Source organism: Mustela putorius, unplaced genomic scaffold (assembly GCF_011764305.1).
Source record: "Mustela putorius furo isolate JIRA1106 unplaced genomic scaffold, ASM1176430v1.1 tig00000430_pilon_pilon_pilon, whole genome shotgun sequence".
Classification (NCBI taxonomy): Eukaryota; Metazoa; Chordata; class Mammalia; order Carnivora; family Mustelidae; genus Mustela; species Mustela putorius.
The window spans coordinates 18607703-18629043 of record NW_025421377.1 but is presented as its reverse complement, the minus strand read 5'-3'; the positions used below and the strand labels follow the sequence as shown (position 1 = coordinate 18629043).

Sequence of the window (21341 nt, the reverse complement as noted above, 5' to 3'; positions counted from 1 at the left end):
ATATTTAAATAAGAATATATTTCACTAATTTGTTTTGCCTTTGATATATAAACTAGCTTCCAAGAGTCATAATTTCATATTTTATCATAGTGATTAATAGTAATGAAATGACTAAAATTTATATGCTAGTTCACAGTTTATAGTTATTTTTTTTTAAGATTTATTTATTTATTTGACAGAGAGAGATTACAAGTAGGCAGAGAGGCAGGCAGAGAGAGAGAGGAGGAAGCAGGCTCCCTGCTGAGCAGAGAGCCCAATGCGGGACTCGATCCTAGGACCCTGAGATCATGACCTGAGCCGAAGGCAGCGGCTTAACCCACTGAGCCACCCAGGCGCCCCACAGTATTTTATAGTTATATTAACATTGTCTTCATATTCCACTTAAAAACTTAACTATCACAGTTGTAGACTGATATTCTTACATACATATTTTTCCTGCTTAACATTTCCTAAATTGTGTTTCACAAGCCACTGTTCGTTCTAGTGGTTTTAAAAGGTATTTCTAATTAAATAAATAAATAAAGGAATTAAGAAATCTTGGTTACCTAAGTTTGGGAATCACCTGAATATCTTAACTCCTGGAAATTCATAATGCATATCAGCATATAAAGGTACTATAGTAAATAATCCTATTGATTTCAGATGACAAAGCACAGTAAGTTAATGTGCACACATTTCTATCCTGCAAATACATAGACTTGCCATATAAATTATTCTCTTTTATAGTGTTTATAAGTGTAGCCCGACTAACTGGGAAGAAGGAAGGAAATATCCCCAGGTTCCAGAAACCAAGAGAGAAATTAATTTCTGAGCTAAAAGCTGTGGTTATTCACAAGTGTATATGAGTATATGTCCCAAACATTAAATAGAAAAGGAAGTAACTCATGAGAAACTGTTATTGAAGAGTATGTACCATACTGGTGTGTAGAATCCAAAATTATATCTTATAAAAACTTCAAGGAGAGAGATGAATATAACAGTTAAGACCATTGAAATCTTCAGAGCACTGACAATAACAAATGTGGAACTGCATTGTGGTGATAAATAAACACCGAAAGTACATAGAATTATGCGAAGAAATTAACACCCATTCAAGATAATTCACAATAAAAAGTGACAATCTATGAGAAAAAAAGTACCACCTGGAAGAATAATAAGTTAAATGAAAATAGACGAACTAGATTACAGGAGTGCTACAAGTAATAGATCAAACAAACTTTAAAATAAACTTTAAAATGACCAAAGATTTTTAAAAAGGGGGGGGGCGCCTGGGTGGCTCAGTGGGTTTATCCTCTGCCTTCAACTGGGGTCATGATCTCAGGGTCCTGGAATCGAGCCCAGTGTCAGGCTCTCTGCTCAGCGGGAGCCTGCTTTCCCCCACCCTCCCGCCTCTGCCTGCCTCTCTCCCTACTTGTGATCACTGTCTGTTAAATAAATAAATTTTTTTAAAAAAGGAATAGAAACATGAGAGACAGAAAGCACTAAAATTTTTACAGAAAACCAAATAAGACTTTTTTGTGTAGTCAGTGAACCTAAAATTCACATACAACTGAAATGAGAATTGATGCATAGACGTTAAAAACCCAGAAAGCTATCTTTTTTTTACGAAAGCTGTCTTTCTTTAATGAAAGAGGATTCATTTGCATAGTCCAACAGAAGTGTAGTAGAATTTTCAGAGAGAAAATAGTATACTATTTAATATTAATTATATAATAACAATTATTATTTTATATATAAATATAGTTATATAAGTAATAACAATTATATAATTAATATTAATATACTATTAATATATTATTATTAATATACTATTAATATTAATAGTATATTATGATTAGTATGCTAATTACACTAATAGTATATTAGTATATTATGCTATGCTATATTATAATAGTATATTATAGTTATACTATTAGTATAATTAGCATACTATTTATAATATACTATTAATATGCTATTTAATAGTAATACTATTTAATATTAATATACTATTTAATAGTATACTATACTTAATATTATAGGGGGAAATAATTATCAACCTGGATTTCTATACCCAGCTACATTATTTTTCAAGAGAGGTAAAGATAACTGACAGGTGAAATGATGAAAAATGATCATTTATTGGTTCTCAGTGAAAGAACTATTAGATAATATGTGCAGTGCTTGAAGCAAGGGTAAGTAGAGGCATTTGTCAGCATTCTTAGATATAAATAAACATTGGGATTTTTTAAGCTTTAATTAAAATATTGACATTGGGGATGGGATGATTAAAAATAAGTAAAATGTTCACTGATATTAAAAGAGAGAGTTCAAATATCCTCTATTCGAGAGGAAGATACTGTATTAATTTTAGAGCTTAGGTCACATGTGTGTGTGAAAATTTTGAGTATAACCGTATAAAAATAGGTGGTTAACTTCCAAACCAACTTAGTAAGGATTGAGGGGGACTGGAGTTAAGAAAACTTAAGACTTCCCCAAAAGGGAGTGAATAAAAAAGTGGTATGGGGGAGGTAGGAAAAAAGCCTTATATCAGTAATCACAGTAATCATATATTGATTATAAGGTTTTTGTTAAAAGACATTTTCTATTTGATGCCTTTTGTTTCCTATTTTAAAGAGACACTCTAACACATAATTGTATAGTGATGTTGAAAACAAACCCCCCCAAAAAACTGATGTATTCAGGTAATACCAGCTAAAAGAAAGTGAATGTGAACATCAGTCAATACCTAACAACTCAAACACAATATAAAGTTGATATATAAACTGGCTTCTAGCAATACTGCTCCTAGTCAGATCTTACACAAATGCTAATCTAAGTGACAAATGCATGCTTTTCAGATTATCTTGGATCCGTTTATTTTAATTTTGCATCCCTTAGAATGTCTGCAAACTTCTTCTTAAGGGACCAGATTGCAGCTATTCTAGGCTTGTGAACCAAGGATCTTTGTCACAACAAGTCCGCTGTCCCATTACAACATGAAAATAGCCATAGACTGTACTTAAAACAAATGGCATGACAGTGTTTCAACAAAATTTATTTATAAAAACAGGCAGGCGCCTACACTGTAGTTTGTAGACCTCTGATGTAGCAAGAGTTCTTTCAAACTGAAACATGCAGACATTCTTTCCAAATTCGTTGCAATTGAAAATAAATATGTTTAGAAAGAAGCGCTAACTCCTTTATGGCTAGTCCATCACATGTTTCTAAAATGTGGTGACGTTTTAGCCTCTTGTTATGAATAATTAGAAAAAAGTTTTGAACATGAATTATCATCAGTTTTAGCAGTTTTGTTTGACATGTTCCCATGCTGAGCATTAATTATAGATGAACATAGTATAAAAATATTAGTATTGGTAACCGTTGGAATATTTGTATTATAACTTCTACCAGCTAAAATAATTTAGAATAACTTGTGGGAATTATTTTGGTCTTTCTGAGAAAAGCTAAATAGATGTAAATTTTTCTCTTACCTAATGTTAGCTTTTTTCTATTCTTGACATTAGGTTACAGTTACAGATCCTGACCTGATAGAAAAATCCAACTTGAATAGACAGTTCCTGTTTCGTCCTCACCACATACAGGTTTGTTGCTACTCTGTTTCAAATTTAAAACATTTGTTGTGTTATACAAAAAAGAGGGTTTCCATTTTATAAATAGAAAATGGTGCATGAGCAAGCATAAGGTGTTTTTGTATTATTAGACTCTCTCAAACTGTCTTAGGAATGACATTTGCGACAAATATATAATTATTTTTTAATGTAAAAATTGGTTTTTATATTGATTTTGGATATAAAATCTTAAGTTGTGAGTCATGGGAAGTATTTCTTTCATTATATAATCAAGATGTATCTACATATTTAACTTTAGAAACGAAGGTTACAGATTTCCTAATTTAAAGTTTTAATAGCTCACACATTTGACAGTGTCTTTTTTGGAGTCTTTATTAGAAAATAGGTAAAATTTAGCACTTAGAATTTTTTTGCTCTTTGATCTTACTGTTTAATGTCCTCTTTATTGTAAAATAATGCCAGTTTTCAGTCTTTTTATAGAATTCAAAATATTTAGGAAAAGAAACATTTTAGTCAGTGAAACATACTTGCTTTCACTTTAAAAATGTTTTTGCAGTTTATTTTTCAACAACCCATTGATAATCTTGATCAATTAGGGAATGTAATTAACAAAAAAGTAACTACAAAAGCAGGTGGCATAATTCCCTCACCTGTCCAAATACAAAAAAAAATTAACAGCGTATGTCAGGAACCAAAATGTATGTCACATGATTCATTCACTCTGCATTGTATTTATAGAAGAACTTTTAAGGCCTGTTTATTTTACTGAGTTCTGACAAAACTTACAATTTGTATACTTAAGAGCACTGAGAAGTAAAAATGTGTCAGGGGAACTCTTATAAAATTGAAACATATATAATAGTTTTTAAAATATTTTCATCCAGAAATAGTAATATATTTATGATTTCAGTACCAAAGTGTTAACTTCCCATACCTCTTAGAGCTTATTTTCTGCAGTTAGGATTGCTAATTAACTGAGTATGTTCTTATTTTTTTCTAGGCACTTACCAGGTTCTTAGGAAAAATGTACTTTTAATAACTGATATTTTAAGAACCCTAAAGCACATGGCCAAAATAGAAGTTGTTTAGGTTTCCATTAATAATGTGTTAATTATTCAGACTAACATGGGTTATTTTTTTTTTTTTTTTTTTTTTTAAAGATTTTATTTATTTATTTGAGAGAGAGAGACAGTGAGAGAGAGCATGAGTGAGGAGAAGGTCAGAGGGAGAAGCAGACTCCCCATGGAGCTGGGAGCCCGATGTGGGATTCGATCCTGGGACTCCGGGATCATGACCTGAGCCGAAGGCAGTCGTCCAACCAACTGAGCCACCCAGGCATCCCCAGACTAACATGGGTTATTAAATGCAATGTGACCATGGTGAATGTAATTTCCACAAACTAAAGATGAAAGCTGATGTCATTACTCTCATATGAAAAATGTGTAAGTTCAGTGATGGCCTGGCTTTTCTGCTTAACATTTATTTCTTCTGATCTTATTTGTTACTTGTTTAGAAACCTAAAAGCTATACTGCTGCTGATGCAACCCTGAAAATAAATCCTCAATTAAAGATAGATGCACACTTGAACAAAGTATGTCCAGCCACTGAGGCTATTTACAATGATGAGTTCTATACTAAACAAGATATAATTATTACAGCACTAGATAATGTGGAAGCCAGGAGATACGTAGACAGGTAAGTTCTTGAAATTCAGGTTTATAAAAATTTTTTCTTGTTTTCACTCTTTTCCACACCTGTTTATTAAAAAGTTACCCATTTTTTTGAACATTCATTGTGTTTCTTTTATAGTTATCAAGCCCAGGTCCTTTTTATGATTTCCCATTATACCTAGGATAAAATTCAAAAGTGTTACATGGCCTAAATGTTTCTCCTAGAGTGTCTGCCATCCGTCTACCACTCTAGCTTAAAACTGACTGTCTTCGCTGGCTCCCCTCGTCCCAGCTGTACATTCCTTCTTTCAGTTCTTATAAGGCATCCAGCACTTTCTCACCTCAGACACTTCTACATACTCTCCTTCAGACTCAGAAATTATGCTTATCTTGTTCTAAAAGTCCCAACCCCAAATCTACCTGATTCGGTTTTTTGGTTTTTTTGTTTTTTCCTTCCAGCCTTCCAGTTTCATCCTAAATATCTTTATGCAAACAGACTTTTGTTAACCACTAAATTCTGTAGATCCTCCTATGGCAGTCTTTCACAGCACTCTTGTTTTTTCTATTATAGTGCTTAATTTTACTGATGCACTTATTTAATTAATACTTGTTTTGTCACTGAATCATTTCTTCAGGGACCATTTTTTTTCCCATCACTCTATCCTCAGTGCCCAACATAGGTCATTCAGTAAATGGTCGTTAAATAAGTAGATGAGTGAGTGACTATAATGTGTACATCTTACATAATTTATCTTACATCTTTTTGTGACTTGAGCAGATTTATTAACAGAAAAATTTGCCAGTGGAGAGTGTACTTGAAAGTTTTGTTATCTTGGGCAGAGGAAGGAAGAATTAAAACTTTAAGAAATTAAAGTATATAGAATATAGGTATTATAAATATTAAGAAAGAATGTTAATATTGTTTGAGGTAAAGAGAACATTGAGAAGATATAGTAGGACAGAACTTGTAGCCAGAAAATAACCAAAGAAGAAACAGAAAGCAAGACAAGAAGGGTCAGTACATTAGTTAAGAGTTAACCTAGAGTAAAAAAAGTTGAAGCCCAAAATCTAGTAGTAGTGGTAGTAGTAGTAGTAATAGAAGAAGAAAAGGACAAAAATTAATAGGTTGAGCAACAAAATTTGTGGGAGGAGGGGGACAGAAATGATAAATGCATTATTTGGAGGTAATGTATCTATTCCCTGATATTACATTCAATAAGTGATCACTGTGTGAAATGATTAACAGAAGGTGGTAAGATGTCCCCTGCTTACATTGATTGTTACTGCTCACTTAAATGTTACCTTTTCAAATAGCCGTTGCTTAGCAAATCTACGACCCCTCTTGGATTCTGGAACAATGGGCACTAAGGGACACACTGAAGTTATTGTACCTCATTTAACTGAATCCTATAATAGTCATGTAAGTGAACTGACATTTTTAAATAAATGTCTCTCTTCTTTATATCTCGTAATTTTTATATCTCATTTTTTTTCTTCATTAGTCAGCAGATTTGATTTAGCTTTCCTAATTTGTTGGTCAGTCTGTCAGTAATTTGCATAAATATGTACATCGGTATTTTTTTAAAGAGGTTAAGTCATCAAAATTTTGTTTATAGCCTTTTTGCAGTCTTATTCTTGTGTTTACTGTTCATTTCTCAGAGGTGGTTAATTGATTTTCTAACAGCATTTGGACTGACCCATCCACAATCTTACTGAAAACTCAGTTGATCCATGGGCAGAAGCAAGCTCTCTATGTATATACCACACATATAGATGTAATTTTTTTTAACCTCCACAAGTGATTTTGATACACTGCCAAAATTGAAAAACCCTGGCCTAGGAAACAATTGTAGGCATTAGGATTTTAAAAAAGACCAATCCAAGTTGTAAAATGGAAAGAGTATTTTTTCGTTTACAAGTATAAATGTCACTTTAATAGTTATGTTTGCTTTAGTAAAATTTTTAAATATTTAAAAGTTGTTTTCCCATTAATTCTCATGAAATCAGAAGTTTATATAGTAAAAACATTATAGTAGACAAAATATATAAGTTTAATTTGAAGGAAGTTAGAGAAAATCATGATAGGCTGAGGTCATAGTAGATGATTTTCAAAATAGGGAATGCTTGATTCTGTCATTCTACCACATTTTTTCCAGACCTTTTCCTATCTGACTTTATATTCAGAAAAAAATGGAATTCTCTTCTGGCTTCCCTCTTTGGTTTATAAAATATTTTTTGGTATTTCTTATGAACAAACTGAAATATAAATCTCTAGGTAAAAAGAGATATAGTGAGTCATTTTAGATTTGTTAAACCAATAAGCCTAAGCCAAATGTACCCTATAATAGAAAATGGGTCTTTTTCCTGATATGAAGAATTTGAGAGCCAATGTGGGAGGTTTGGGAAGGAGGGAAGGAAAAAATGAAACAAGATGGGATCAGGAGGGAGATGAACCATAAGAGACTCTTAATCTCACAAAACAAACTGAGGGTTGTCGGCGGGGTGGGGGGGTGTGGTTGAGTTATGGACATTGGGGAGGGTATGTGCTATGGTGAGTGCCATGAAGTTTGTAAACTGGCGATTACAGACCTGTACCCCTGGGGCTAGTAATATATGTTAATAAAAAATAAAATTTTTTAAAAAAGAAAATGGGTCTTTTTAAAGATTTTTTTTACATAAGAAACATAGATATCTGCTGTTTCTTTTATTTTTTGAAAGTTCTTTTTTTTAAATTTTTTTTAAATTTTGGGGGTTTTTTTAAAGTTTTTATTTAAATTACAATTAGTTAATATACAGTGTAATACTAGTTTCAGGTATACAGTGTAGCACTTTATACAACATCCTGTGTACATCCAAGTGCACTGCTTAATCCCGAACACGTATTGAACCCATCTCTGCACCCCCATCCTCTCTGGTAACCATCAGTTTGTTCTCTATGATTGAGTCTGTTTCCTTGTTTGCCTCCCTTTTTTTCCTCTTTGTTTCATTTCTTAAATTCCACATATGAGTGAAATCATACAGTATTTGTCTTTCTCTGATTTATTTCACTTAGCATAATATTCTCTAGCTCCATCCATGTTATTGCAATGGCAAGATTTCATTCTTTTTTATTTGTTGTTTATTTATACACACGATCTGTAAGGGACTTACACCACGCATCAAGGACATACGATCCTGCTGCTAATTTTTTTTCTCCATGGAGAAGGAAACTCATGGTATGCTGAGAACTGTTTGGGGAATTCTTAAATTACTTTTCAAAGTAGGGAATTGCAAAGTTTTCAATGTTACCTTGATTCTTGGAGAAATATATATGGGAGCCTGCTGTAAGTACCACATGGTACCAAATAAGTGCACAGATAAGTCATAGAAAATTCATGATTTTTGTTACATTGCTGTTAGCAAATTGGTTAAGTGTCTCAAGAATTCACTTTTCCTCTTATTTGCCTAGGAGAAAGAAGATATAAAAATTTTAGATTCATTTTATTAATTCATTTTAATTTTTAATGGTCTTAAAACACTGAAGTAAATTCAGTCAACAAAAAATTGCCATTGCTTAACTATCTGTTGTCATATTTTATAAATAAGCGGGATCCCCCAGAAGAGGAAATACCATTTTGTACTCTAAAATCCTTTCCAGCTGCTATTGAACATACTATACAGTGGGCAAGAGATAAGGTAATTAAGATCTTTATTTTGTTTTTATTTGAAGTAGAAAAGAAGGTATTTCCGATTTTTAATCAGACTTCTATTTGTAACTTTTTTCTTTTTTTTTCCTTTATAGTTTGAAAGTTCCTTTTCCCACAAGCCTTCATTGTTTAACAAATTTTGGCAAACTTATCCATCTGCAGAAGAAGTCTTACAGGTAAAAATCAATACATTTTAATATAATCCAACACTGTGTCGGTGTAATCTTATTTGCAAATTGCCTATAAAGAGTTTATTTTACCTCTTTAAAGAAAGTATAGCATCATTATTGTACATAGTAAGTCCATGAGGAATCAAATTAGCAAGTCAGAAATGATCCCCATTTTAGTTTGTATGAACTATGCAGAATTGCCAGTATTTGACCATGTTTGATCCACAGAAAAGAAATTCACATGATTCAACCTAAGAAAGATAACATAATAATAAAATAATAAGTAGCTTGTTAAACTCTTTTGGAAAAACACTGATGTGAGTTCCAGTGAAAATTTCATGAGTGGACAGGAATGTCTGAGACTTGAGGACAACTTTAAAGATGTTTTCTTACATTTATTCCTGTACTAAACAGGTCAACTGTTTAGTATAAAATGTTACTCATAAGCACTTCTTATATGAAGTACATCTCTAGTACTAACAACTTACAGCCAGCAAGACATGAGGCTAACTTGTCAGATAAGAAACTACCGTTGAAATTTCATGTGCTGTCTTTTCCCATTCTCCCTCCCCAAAAAAAGGAAAGAAAGAGGGAAAAGAAAAAGGCAGGGACAAGGAGCTCTTGGTGAAAAAATTAAAATCACAGGTCATACGAGCTGGCACTTCAAACTTTAGCTTATACTTCCTGGGAATGATGTGGGTGGTAGGTGGGTGTTCTTTGTTTAATTGGAAATGTATTTATTTGGGTTTCTTTTTTCTCACATTCTAGAAGTTACAAACTGGACACAGTTTAGAAGGCTGTTTCCAAGTTATTAAGTTACTTAGCAGAAGACCTAGAAATTGGTCCCAGTGTGTAGAATTAGCAAGATTAAAGTTTGAAAAATATTTTAACCATAAGGTAAGTATGCATTATAAAACATTAGGTGGCTCAGTAGGTTAATAAGCCTCTGCCTTCAGCTCAGGTCATGATCTCAGGGTCCTGGGATCAAGCCCCGCATCGAGCTCTCTGCTGAGCAGGGAGCCTGCTTCCTCCTCTCTCTCTGCCTGCCTCTCTGCCTACTTGTGATCTCTGTCAAATAAATAAAATCTTGCGGCGGGGGGGGGGGAACCATTAGGTAAGAGATATGACCTTGGGGCATTTAATTGCTACCAAATTAATGTCATTGGACCAAACATCTGTTCTTTCCTTTGGGAATCTTAAGTGAAAACAAGTGCAGGGCACACAACTGATTTCTCTTTGCATGTTAAAAGAGTGCACTTAATAATCGCCACCGATTGGTATGTCAGTCGTACATTTACTTGATCCTTGTCCTTGTGCAAAAGTCGGTTTAAAATAGGGCTTCCCTCTGGAGAATAAGGAATACATTTCATCAGTAGTCTGAAAGAAGTTTGTTGTTCAGAATAAAGCAAGAAACTGAGAAAGTAGAGATTTTGAATAAGAAATTTTGTTGGATTTTGCCTTGCCCACCGATACCCAAAATCACATTTTATATCTGTTTTGTGTCTGTTTCCTAATTTGTAAAATGGGGATAATAAATTGGTACGTAGTACATAAGGTAGTGTAAGGATCAAATAAGTGAATGATACATGCACAGCATTTTGAGCAGAACCCAGCCCATAAGTGCTCGCTAAATATTAGCTGTTACTCTTATCTCCCATTACTGACAGTTGCTAGAATGTGTTCTCCACTCTCTCTTGAGTCTCTCCCTCTCTTTAGGCTCTTATCTATTGGAATATAAAGTAAGTTCATCTTTTCTAAAAAGTCTTTTGATTACACTTATCCTTGCTTTTCACTTCCTTCTTGTCTCTGCTGCTTAGAAAAGTGGTCTTATACTTACTGTTGCTACTTCCTCACCCAGTAAATGCGTCTTCTTTCCTTACTCCTATTCAAATTATTTTTACTGTAATTACTAATGACCCCTTGTTTCAAAATCTAAAGGACTCTTTTTAAGTCCTTACCTTTTGTACTTTTTTTTTAGCTTTTGATTATGGAAAAATTCAACCATAGGAAGTGGAAAAAATAGTATAATGAACCCCCACATAATTTTCACAAATCCGTCACCCAGGTTTAACATTTATCGTCTTGTTGATAATCTTGTTTCATCTATATATCCTCCCCAGATGGTTTTGAACCAAATCTCAAATATCATTTATCATTTCAAAATACAGAGTATGGTATATTTTTACTGGTTCATGTTTATTTTAAATTAACTCTTTGAAAGGAGCAGAATGGTATGTAAGATATGCCACTGTCTGTGTAAAAATTGATAAAATAATGTATATTCATTTTGCTGTAGATATAAAGAAAAGAAACAGCTGTAAGTGTTGATTAAAAAATAATAGTAGAGGTTATTCCACATGTGGAGGGGTGGCGATAAGAGAAACATAGATAGAGTACAAAGGTAGCTAGAGGCTTCACTGTGTATCTTTTTATGCATTTTGATTTTTTTTTTACCTCAGATAATACTAAGTAGCGATTTTTATAATTGATTGTTTTTTCTTTAGGCTCTTCAGCTTCTTCACTGTTTTCCTCTAGACACACGATTAAAAGATGGCAGTAAGTATGACCAAGTGTTGAGAGGAATGTTTAATATAATTTATTAGTAGGTCCCTATAATGAAAATAATATTTGTATCTTTTGTTAGGTTTGTTTTGGCAATCACCAAAGAGGCCCCCTTCTCCAATAAAATTTGATTTAAATGAGCCTTTGTAAGTATTTGTATCTAGTCTTATATGCCTCCTTTATTGTAAATTTCTTAACTGTCTTACCAGTTGACATTGCAGGGTGAAAACCTCAGGCTCTGGCAATGTTAAATTATTGCATCCCTGTTACTCTTAAGAATTAGTGTATTAGTCTGGCCAACAAAGCCAGCCACAGTCCTCTTCCCCACACATACATGAATCTGTTTGTTTAAATTGTAAAATAATTTCATTATTTTTATCTTAAATGAAACCAAAGTATTACCTCTCTGGCTTTATCCATAAGCAAAAACCATAAAATGACAACAAATGTTTTCCTATTAAATGAAGCCACTATTTAAGAAACTTTTGTTAAATGGGGGGAAATATTGTTACTACTAAATGTCTCCCTAAATTATCTCAAATTAATTTTCAAAGTAGTTAATGTTTAGATGGACATTTTTGTACATTCACACACACACACACCCATACTTATATGTTTGTTTTCCAATTAAACATTCTCCTTCCTATCAACAAATAACTCCCATTTAGTTTTCTTATGTGATATTTATGTTAGGCTTCCAGTCACCTTATCCTGACTGCTTCTCCTGTAAAGCTTACCTTACTTGTGTTTTTAAACAAACTTCATTTGCTTAATTTGAACCTAATGTATGCTTTTTAAAACCAAATTTCTAATTTTTTATGAATTAAAATGAATTTTCTTTCGCTAGTCTAATTTTTCTCCTTTTTGCCACTCCTCTCCCCAGGCAGTCACAATCATTTCCTAAATATCTGTACTTAGAAGGATAAATACCTAATGTTTCTTATAGGTTCTGTAATTTCTTTGTCTAAGCCAGAAGTTCATTGCCTAACTTTTAAATATTCCTGTATCAAAAGTTCTGTGATTACTTTTTTAAACATTTCAAAGGCTGTAGTTTTTGGTGAATTAAACATCTTTGAAACTGTACATTCACACTTTGCCTTACTTTTTAATTTCAAAAGGCACTTCAGTTTTCTTCTGAATGCTGCAAAACTATATGCTGCAGTCTATTGCATTCCACTTACAGAAGAGGTAAGATAACCTTAAAGCTCTAGAAAGTGATACAAAACCAGATAAAAATTCAGTGACCTACCAGCTAATTACATCATCAAAATATGTTTTTATGTTACAAGAATCAGAATTCCGAAAACAGAATGTGAAGGATTTCATAATAATTTTTAAATATTCCTTAGAGATTCTCTTTGTTAACATTTCTTTGATTTATTTAGTGATAATAACTTACATCTTCAGATTTCAAGAAATTTAAAGTGCTATCCCATATCGACATTTCTTAACCCTTATCTTACCTATTTCCTTAGACATCATCTTTATTGACTCACATCTAAATGGTCTAATACAGTTTTAATTGAGAGGCAGACGTGCATTCGTGGTTTTTTTCTTACAAATACAAAATAGAGCCAAATTAATTGCTATCCTTTTAGATAGGCTGAATGGGGAAGTAAGAACCAGAGCCGTAATTAACACTGGCAGTTTTGGACCCAGATAAAAATGCCTACTGTAAATTAATCCTTTTTGGAGTATAATGATAAAATATACTATAAATGTCTGGTAAAATAGTGCCATTCAGTCTGGTATTCTTTTTGTAAAAAGAATAAAAATATTTGTGGCAGTTTTGTGATGAGTGTAGGTGACTTCAAAAGCAGTATGTCTCAGTTTTTCCTAAGCAGCTTAATAATGAATATAGATCTGATAGTCTTGAATTCATCTAGGTTCATCTTGAACCATTTAAATATTTTTCTGCTTCCAAAGGTATGAATTCCATTTACGTACATATTTTATTTATTCAGTATAACTTTGTTCAGGAAACTTTGTAAAACAATGACAAAATAGTCCCTGATCACAGAGCACTCAGTCTGATACAACCAGCCCTTAAACCACTTTTTAAAAAATCTATGGGAAAAACTAAGATTTCAGGTTTGTTGACTAGTAAGTAATTTTTCATATACATCACCCTGCCTCCCACCCTTTATGAATGGTATTTTGTAGAATAAGGGCTAATGTCACAAGTGGATGTGGTCTAAATAGTCTGATGATAAATCATCCAAATAGTTTAGTATGCTAAATGACCTTTTTAGCATTTAGCTTTAGAATTCAGAATTTTTAAAAGTGTTTGTTCATAAAATTACTCTTTAAAAAAAACAGGACTTATCAGCAGATGCCCTCTTGAATATTCTTTCTGAAGTAAAGATTCAAGAATTCAGACCTTCTAACAAGGTATGTTTAGAAATTTATTCACTCAGCAAATAGTTACTGAACTTTTAATTGTATCAGGTCCCATTCTAAACCTGCAGAATCCCACATCGAACACAACAAAAGTCTTGTTCTGATGGAAGTTATAGTCTACTGGGCCAGAGATGGACTGTTGAAAAGAAATGCTATTATATAATATTACACTATGGGCATAGTGCTAAGGACTAAAAATAAAACAAGGAAAAGAAATAAATATGCAGCTGGTGTCATTTTATGTTGGGCTAAAGAGGAAAGCCTCTCTGATATAATACCATTTGGGCAGAAGTCTGAAGGAAGTGATGGAGTGAGCCATGCTATTATGTGGTGAAATAAAAGCAGGAACAAGTTCAGAGAAAGGCCTTGGAAGACTTAGAAGGCCAGAATTTTTCTGAGGGAGAATATGCAAGAAGAATGGTAGATAGTGAGATAAGTGAGATACTTGGGGTTATGATAAGTACTTAATGTTTTATTGTGAGATAAACCAGTATGATTTTAAGCAGAGTACGCAGTCTGGCTTATATTTAGAAGGATGACTGGGGGGGGCACCTGGGTGGCTCAGTGGGTTAAGCCACTGCCTTCGGCTCAGGTAATGATCTCAGGGTCCTGGGATCGAGTCCCGCATCGGGCTCTCTGCTCAGCGGGGAGCCTGCTTCCCCTTCTCTCTCTGCCTGCCTCTCTGCCTACTTGTGATCTCTCTCTCTGTCTCTATCAAATAAATAAATAAATAAATGAGCCTGCTTCCCCTTCTCTCTCTGCCTGCCTCTCTGCCTACTTGTGATCTCTCTCTATCAAATAAATAAATGAAAGAAAGAAAGAAAGATGACTGGGGGCACCTGGGTGGCTCAGTCATTAAGCGTCTGCCTTCAGTTCAGGTCATGATCCCCAGGGTACTGGGAACAAGCCCCACATCAGGCTCCCTGCTCTGTGGGAAGCCTGCTTCTGACTTTCTCACTCCCCCTTCCTGTGTTCCCTCTCTCACTGTGTCTCTCCCATCAAATAAAATCCTTTTTAAAAGATTTAAAAATAAAATAACAATAAAAGGATGACTCGTTGTTGCGTTAAGAATGATCATATAGGACACAAGAGGGGAAACTTGGAAAGTTCAGTTATGGGCAAAAGATGGTGGTGTTTTGAATGAAGTAGTAGGTAACAGGTAATTTGTGATAAGGGATTGGATTCTGGTATATGTTGTAATAGTCCTGACAGGATTTGAAAGGGATTAGAGTTGGATTGTAAAAGAAAAAAGATTATTTGCTTAGTTGAAGTAAGAAGCATGCTTAAATACTCCACATGATGAAGACGTGAAGTTAAAGGAAGGAATTTGAACAGAGGGAAAAAAATGTGTGAAATAATTGCTCCAGGGGGTGGGAAAGTTACTTGCTAGAAGATAGAGTACAATTTTGAGACAGCAGTGAGAATCCACTTAATATTAATCCACTTAATGTATTACGCTAAATGTGGCTGGGAAAAAAAGAAATTTAAATGTCTGGGTGCTGCTTTAGAATAGCTGGAAAATTGGATAGAATGAAGGTTGGGGTTTTGCTGGGCAAGTATTGGAAGGAAAAAGAGGTAAGGAGTATTAATAAAGATAGAACATGAAATTTAGGCAGGATAAATAGGAAAGTTTTAAAATATTAAGTATTTTTCTTGTTCACATGCTTATTATATGCCTTTTTCATACACTTTAAAAATCATGTACAAAACAATCTTTTGTTCCCCTTACCCTCTAGCTGTATTGAGAAATATGGAATAATGATTGCTTCCCTATAAAATTCAAGCAGAAGCTGGTGTGTGCAGTCTTCCACTTGCACTGTTATTTTAGGGAAAAGGAAAATTTGTAGCTGTTTGATATTGTACAAGTAAATGGGTGTGCTGAATGAAATGTTCATGACTTGTAGCTTATCAAGAATTAAACAGAAAAGTAAACAGAGTTCTTATATTAAGGAGTTTCCAATTATGGAATGAATAAACCAAGGGAATAGAAGATAGCATAGGGAATACAGTCAGTGATTCTGTACTAGCATTGTATCGTGACAGATGGTAGCTGTACTTGTGAGCATAACATAATTTATGGAGAAATTGAATCACTATGTTGTACACCTGAAAGTAATGTAACATTGTGTATCAACTATATTCAAATATTTTTTTTAAAAGTTTCCTACCACATGTTCCCAGTAGACAGAACTGCTAGACAGAAGCCAAAGAAATATGTATGAATAACTTTACTAATTTTTATTGCTCTTCAGTGTTTTGTGGCCTGAATTGCTTCTTTCTCTATCAGAGTTTTGGGGTAATAAATTAGCCTGAGCAATTTAGCTATGGTTTTAGTTTTAAAATGAATTATGAGTTTTTCACAACTCCCTGAAGCAACTCACACTGAAACTTCAGAGTCTAGCACTGTTAACAGATGCCAAAAATGTCAACTAGACATTCTGGCAGATAAAAGTTTCTGCTTCCTTGACTCTTTACTATTTCTTAAATACTCATAAGAATACTTAATCTGTAAAAACACAAGTTGAATGTGTACTATACAAAGAAGTAGTATTTTTAATTAGTACCCTTGTAGAATGTCAAATAAGTAATTTCTTAAAGATAGGTTACTTAGGGGCACCTGGGTGGCTTACTAGGTTAAACCCTCAGCCTTCGTCCTGGGTAATGAATGATCCCAGAGTCCTAGAATCCAGCCCCGCATCGGGCTCTCTGCTCAGTGAGGCGCCTGCTTCCCCCTCTCTCTGCCTGCCTCTCTGCCTACTTATGATCTCTGTCTGTCAAATAAATAATCTTTAAAAAGATAGGTTACTTAGATGTGCTGCTCTGAGTATGCATCTATGTGAAGGAAGACATATTCTCTAGGAAACAGCTTCTTGTAAGCAATCAATAAATATTTAAAGGATGCCTATCATATATATTTTATGGATTTCTTTGGAGATAGAAAACAGCTCTGTACTAGTTAGAGCTATGCAGTTTGGTTTGAGGTACATTTGTCAGAATTAAAGACTGCTCATTAATATTAATTGTATTCTACTGTGGAATTTTAAAAGAGATCTGTATGAATGCAGATCTTACAAGCTATTCAGTGAATATTTTATTTTACTTTATTTTATTTTTAAAGATTTTATTTATTTATTAATTTGACAGAGACACAGCGAGAGAAGGAACACAAGCAGGGGGAGTGGGAGAGGGGGAAGCAGGCTTCCCGCAGAGCAAGGAGCCCGATGCGGGACTCGATCCCAGGACTCTGGGATCATGACCTGAGCCAGAGGCAGACGCTTAATGATTGAGCCACCCCAGGCGCCCCTCAGTGAATATTTTAACACAAGCAAGTTTGTTTTAAATACATTGAAGTCCTCTCAGTGAACAAGGTAATGATCCCTCTTCTAATTTACATGTCAGTGTGAGGAGATAGATAATAAAACAAATATTTAAATAACAATATTATTTAACAATGGAAGGTGTAAAATAAATTGGACCATAATGATTAATAATGTGTTTAAATTATGGACACCTGGTTGACTCAGTCATTAAGTGTCTGACTCTTAGTCTAGTCTCAGGTCTTGATCTCACCATTGTAAGTTGGAGCCCTGTGTTAGGCTCCACACCCTGATTTAGTGATCTTAAAGCCATTGTTTTCATATCTTTCAATAACTTCATTTTCCTGAATTTTTCTCGTGTATTTCAGTGATTTAAAAACATATGTAAAAAAATAATGATGTGGTTAAACTGGATAAAAGGAATATCTTCTCTGTATGACTGATTTGATAAAACAGGCTAATCAAACTTAGGTACAGGATATGATAACATTAATGAATATATGTCCATGTATTTAAAGGTTGTTCAGACAGATGAAACTGCAAGGAAACCAGAGCATGTTCCTATTAGCAGTGAAGATGAGAGGAATGCTGTTTTCCAACTAGAAAAGGCTATTTCATCTAATAAAGCTACCTCAAGTAAGGGGAAATCTTTATAAAAATGCTTTGACCTGGAGGGAGTTTTTATTTTCAATAAACTCTATACCCAAAAGCTTTGGGGACTAAATAATAACTATTATAATAATAATGATGTTAGTTGATTTCATGATCATATGAAAGTCACTGTTCATCTTTAACTGTGACTAAATTCATTATTTTTTTCACCTTTGCCCTACCCTCAATTGCTGAAATGTAGTCTGCTTTATTGTCATTGTTCTGATCGGTTTAGTCCTTTAGAGTCTACTGTGTGATTCCTTTTTAACTCATGGCCAGCATAATGAGCAAAAAAATGGAGTTCCTATATAGACTAACACTTAGACCCAGTGAAATCACTTTAGAATAAAAAACCATAGACAGAGTTCTTTTGGCTTATTAGTCTCCATAGTTACATACAGGGAATACAACGTGACCTGTATACATCCTTGTTAAATGGTTTTAAACTGAAGGAAACCAAACTTGGATTCCTTAAAAACAGCACCATTTGATCATTTTTAGACCTGCTTACCATCTTTTATTACATAAATCAGTAGTTTCCAGACTTTCGGGATATTTATGCACAAACCAGTAAAATTCAGGAAAAAAAGAACCTAGGTTAACCAACTATTTATTTTGTAAATAAAATATATGTTAATTTAAGCATTACAATTCTTTAAAAATTTCCATTTCTGACTTTCTCATTTCATAACATATGAAACTACACCTATCTACAGAATGATTTTTGAGAACCACTAATCTAGAAATATTTCAAATAGATACATACTTTTATTAGACTAACTGAGCCTGTACTTAGTTATCAGAGGCAAAATGTTTCAGACTATTTATGGAATCAACTTTAGAACACTACCCAACATTAACATTTTTTATTCATAAAGAGTTTAATAGCAGAGGTGGTACATAGCTTTCTTGTTTTCTGTGTTTTAGAAAGAATTTTTTAATATAGAAACTTCTCTGATTTAGTGATTTCAGAACCATCATTTTCATATCCTTCAATAACTTCATTTTCCTGGATTTTTCTAATATATTTCAGTCATTTAAAAACATAAAGGAATATTTAAGAGTAATGAATCCACATTGCTTTTTACCTAATAAAATCTTTACAAATTATTACAAAACTTTATTTTTCTGGTTGTTATGATCAGGTGATCTTCAGATGGCAGTGCTTTCATTTGAAAAAGATGATGATCATAATGGACACATAGATTTCATTACAGCTGCATCAAACCTTCGTGCCAAAATGTATAGCATTGAACCAGCTGACCGTTTCAAAACGAAACGCATAGCTGGTAAAATTATACCTGCTATTGCAACATCTACTGCTGCAGTTTCTGGCTTGGTGAGTTTATTTTTCTTTGAATGGAAATACTTCTTTTTCATTTATGTCTTACCTGTTTTCCCCATTGTAACAACCTAGCAAGTTCCGTAGAGGTCTTAGAGAAGGAGAGATCCATATTGATTTTAAATTTCAAGAAATTTCTGAAGATTTGGTAATTCACATATTGAATTTTTACAGCTATATAGATATTTTAACTTAAAAATTAACCTGTGTGAAGGCAGAGTACAATTTTTCAATCCTTTACAATTTTTACAATCCTTTTAGTCATTCTTGTATCCTCCATTGAAAGCAGATACTGTATTTTTCTTGAATAAGATGAACTGCTCGAATGGTTGCTCTTTGATTGTATTAGATTTTAGTTCTTTGGCTTAAAAAATATAATTCCTGTTAGTGATTAATATTTCTTACAATTTAATATTTTCTTAATGATTCAAAACCTTTAGGCTGACTCTAGCTGTTTTGCTGTACTGTAGTGTTATAGTTGGAAGCTGTGTAATTATCTGCCCTTATATTAAGTGATTTTAGACTGTTGTATTTCTTGAATTCTGGTATCTTTCAAAACAGGAAGATTACATGATCAAAATAATTTTTTAAGTAACTTTGCTCACCCCATGTAGAACAGGTGAAAAGTTTGAAAGTATAAGATATGCTAAAAGTGGACAGGTTTATACAAAATTCCTATTATATCAATCCATTAGCTGCTTTTATTCTTTATAAAGAAATGCTTGAGAACAATTTAGAAAAGTCATGAATAGGTTTAGGCTCCTTATATAATCAGATCACCTTCTTTTATCTAGGTTGCATTGGAGATGATCAAAGTAGCTGGTGACTATCCATTTGAAGCTTACAAAAATTGTTTCCTTAACTTAGCCATTCCAATTATAGTGTTTACAGAGACATCTGAAGTAAAAAGAACTGAAATCAGGTATGTGTGAAGTTCTTTTTCTCTTGCATAATGAAAATGAAATAAAATTTTTACCTTCTTAAAGGAAAAAATTGTAGTTTCACCTCTCCCTTTCATATATATATGAAGTGATCCTTGCCATCACTTCAAGACTATCACTTCAATCCCATCTTCACGAAGCATCTTTTTTTAATTAATTGACAAATTAAATTTAATTAATTAAAATAATTGATAGGCATTAGGTTAGTTTCAAGTGTGCAACACAATGATTAAGTACCTGTATGTACTACGAAATGATACAACGGTAAAGCCAGTTAACATCATTACCATACATAGTTAGCTTCTTTTTTTCTTTATAATAAATTCTTTTAAGATCTGCTCTCTTAGCAACTTTTAACTGTGCAGTATAGTATTATGAACTGTAGTCACCATGCTGCATATTACATACTCATGATTAATTTTATAAACTGGAAGCTTGTACTATTTGACTCTTTTCACCCATTTTGCTTACTCCCCAGCCCCACTTCTGGCAGTTACCAATCTGTTGTCTGTATCTGTGAGCTCAGTTTCAGGGGTTTTTCTTTTTTTTAAGATTCCACATACAAGTGAGATCATACAGTTATTTATCTTTTTCTTTAACTTATTTCACTTGGCATAATGCTAACATTGTTCCAAATAACAAGATTTCTTCTTTTGTGGCCGAATTGTGTGTGTGTGTGTGTGTGTGTATCACGTTTTCTTTATCCATTCACCCATTGATGGACACTTACTTACGTTTTTTCTGTATCAGTATCTTAGCTACTGTAAATAATGCTTCAGTGAACATGGGGGTACTGATATGTTTTGGAATTATTTCTTTCATTTTCTTTGGATAAATACCCAGAAGTAGAATTGCTGGATTGTATGGTAATTCTGTTTTTAATATTTTAAGGAACCTCTGTACTATTGCCAACACTTACTATTTCTTTACTACTAGCTGTACTAGCAAGTGTTAGGTGATACCTCATTATGGTTTTGATTTGCATTTCCCTGATGTTTAGTGATGTTGAGCACCTTTTCGTGTGCCTGTT

General features: G+C 33.3%; 1 protein-coding gene across 3 annotated transcripts in view; it reads left to right on the top strand.

The window, feature by feature from the left end:
• Window positions 1-21341, top strand: part of UBA6 (ubiquitin like modifier activating enzyme 6) — an 84376-nt gene that overhangs the window by 55420 nt on the left and 7615 nt on the right. For all 3 annotated transcript variants that reach the window (XM_004764305.3, XM_013062358.2, XM_013062359.2), the window contains 13 exons: window positions 3507-3584; window positions 5086-5267; window positions 6557-6662; window positions 8828-8917; window positions 9024-9104; window positions 9867-9995; window positions 11603-11654; window positions 11743-11806; window positions 12779-12848; window positions 13980-14051; window positions 17896-18013; window positions 19174-19367; window positions 20165-20292. In XM_004764305.3, coding sequence (XP_004764362.1) covers window positions 3507-3584; window positions 5086-5267; window positions 6557-6662; window positions 8828-8917; window positions 9024-9104; window positions 9867-9995; window positions 11603-11654; window positions 11743-11806; window positions 12779-12848; window positions 13980-14051; window positions 17896-18013; window positions 19174-19367; window positions 20165-20292 — 1364 coding nt within the window. The remainder of the gene's footprint in view (window positions 1-3506; window positions 3585-5085; window positions 5268-6556; window positions 6663-8827; window positions 8918-9023; window positions 9105-9866; window positions 9996-11602; window positions 11655-11742; window positions 11807-12778; window positions 12849-13979; window positions 14052-17895; window positions 18014-19173; window positions 19368-20164; window positions 20293-21341) is intronic.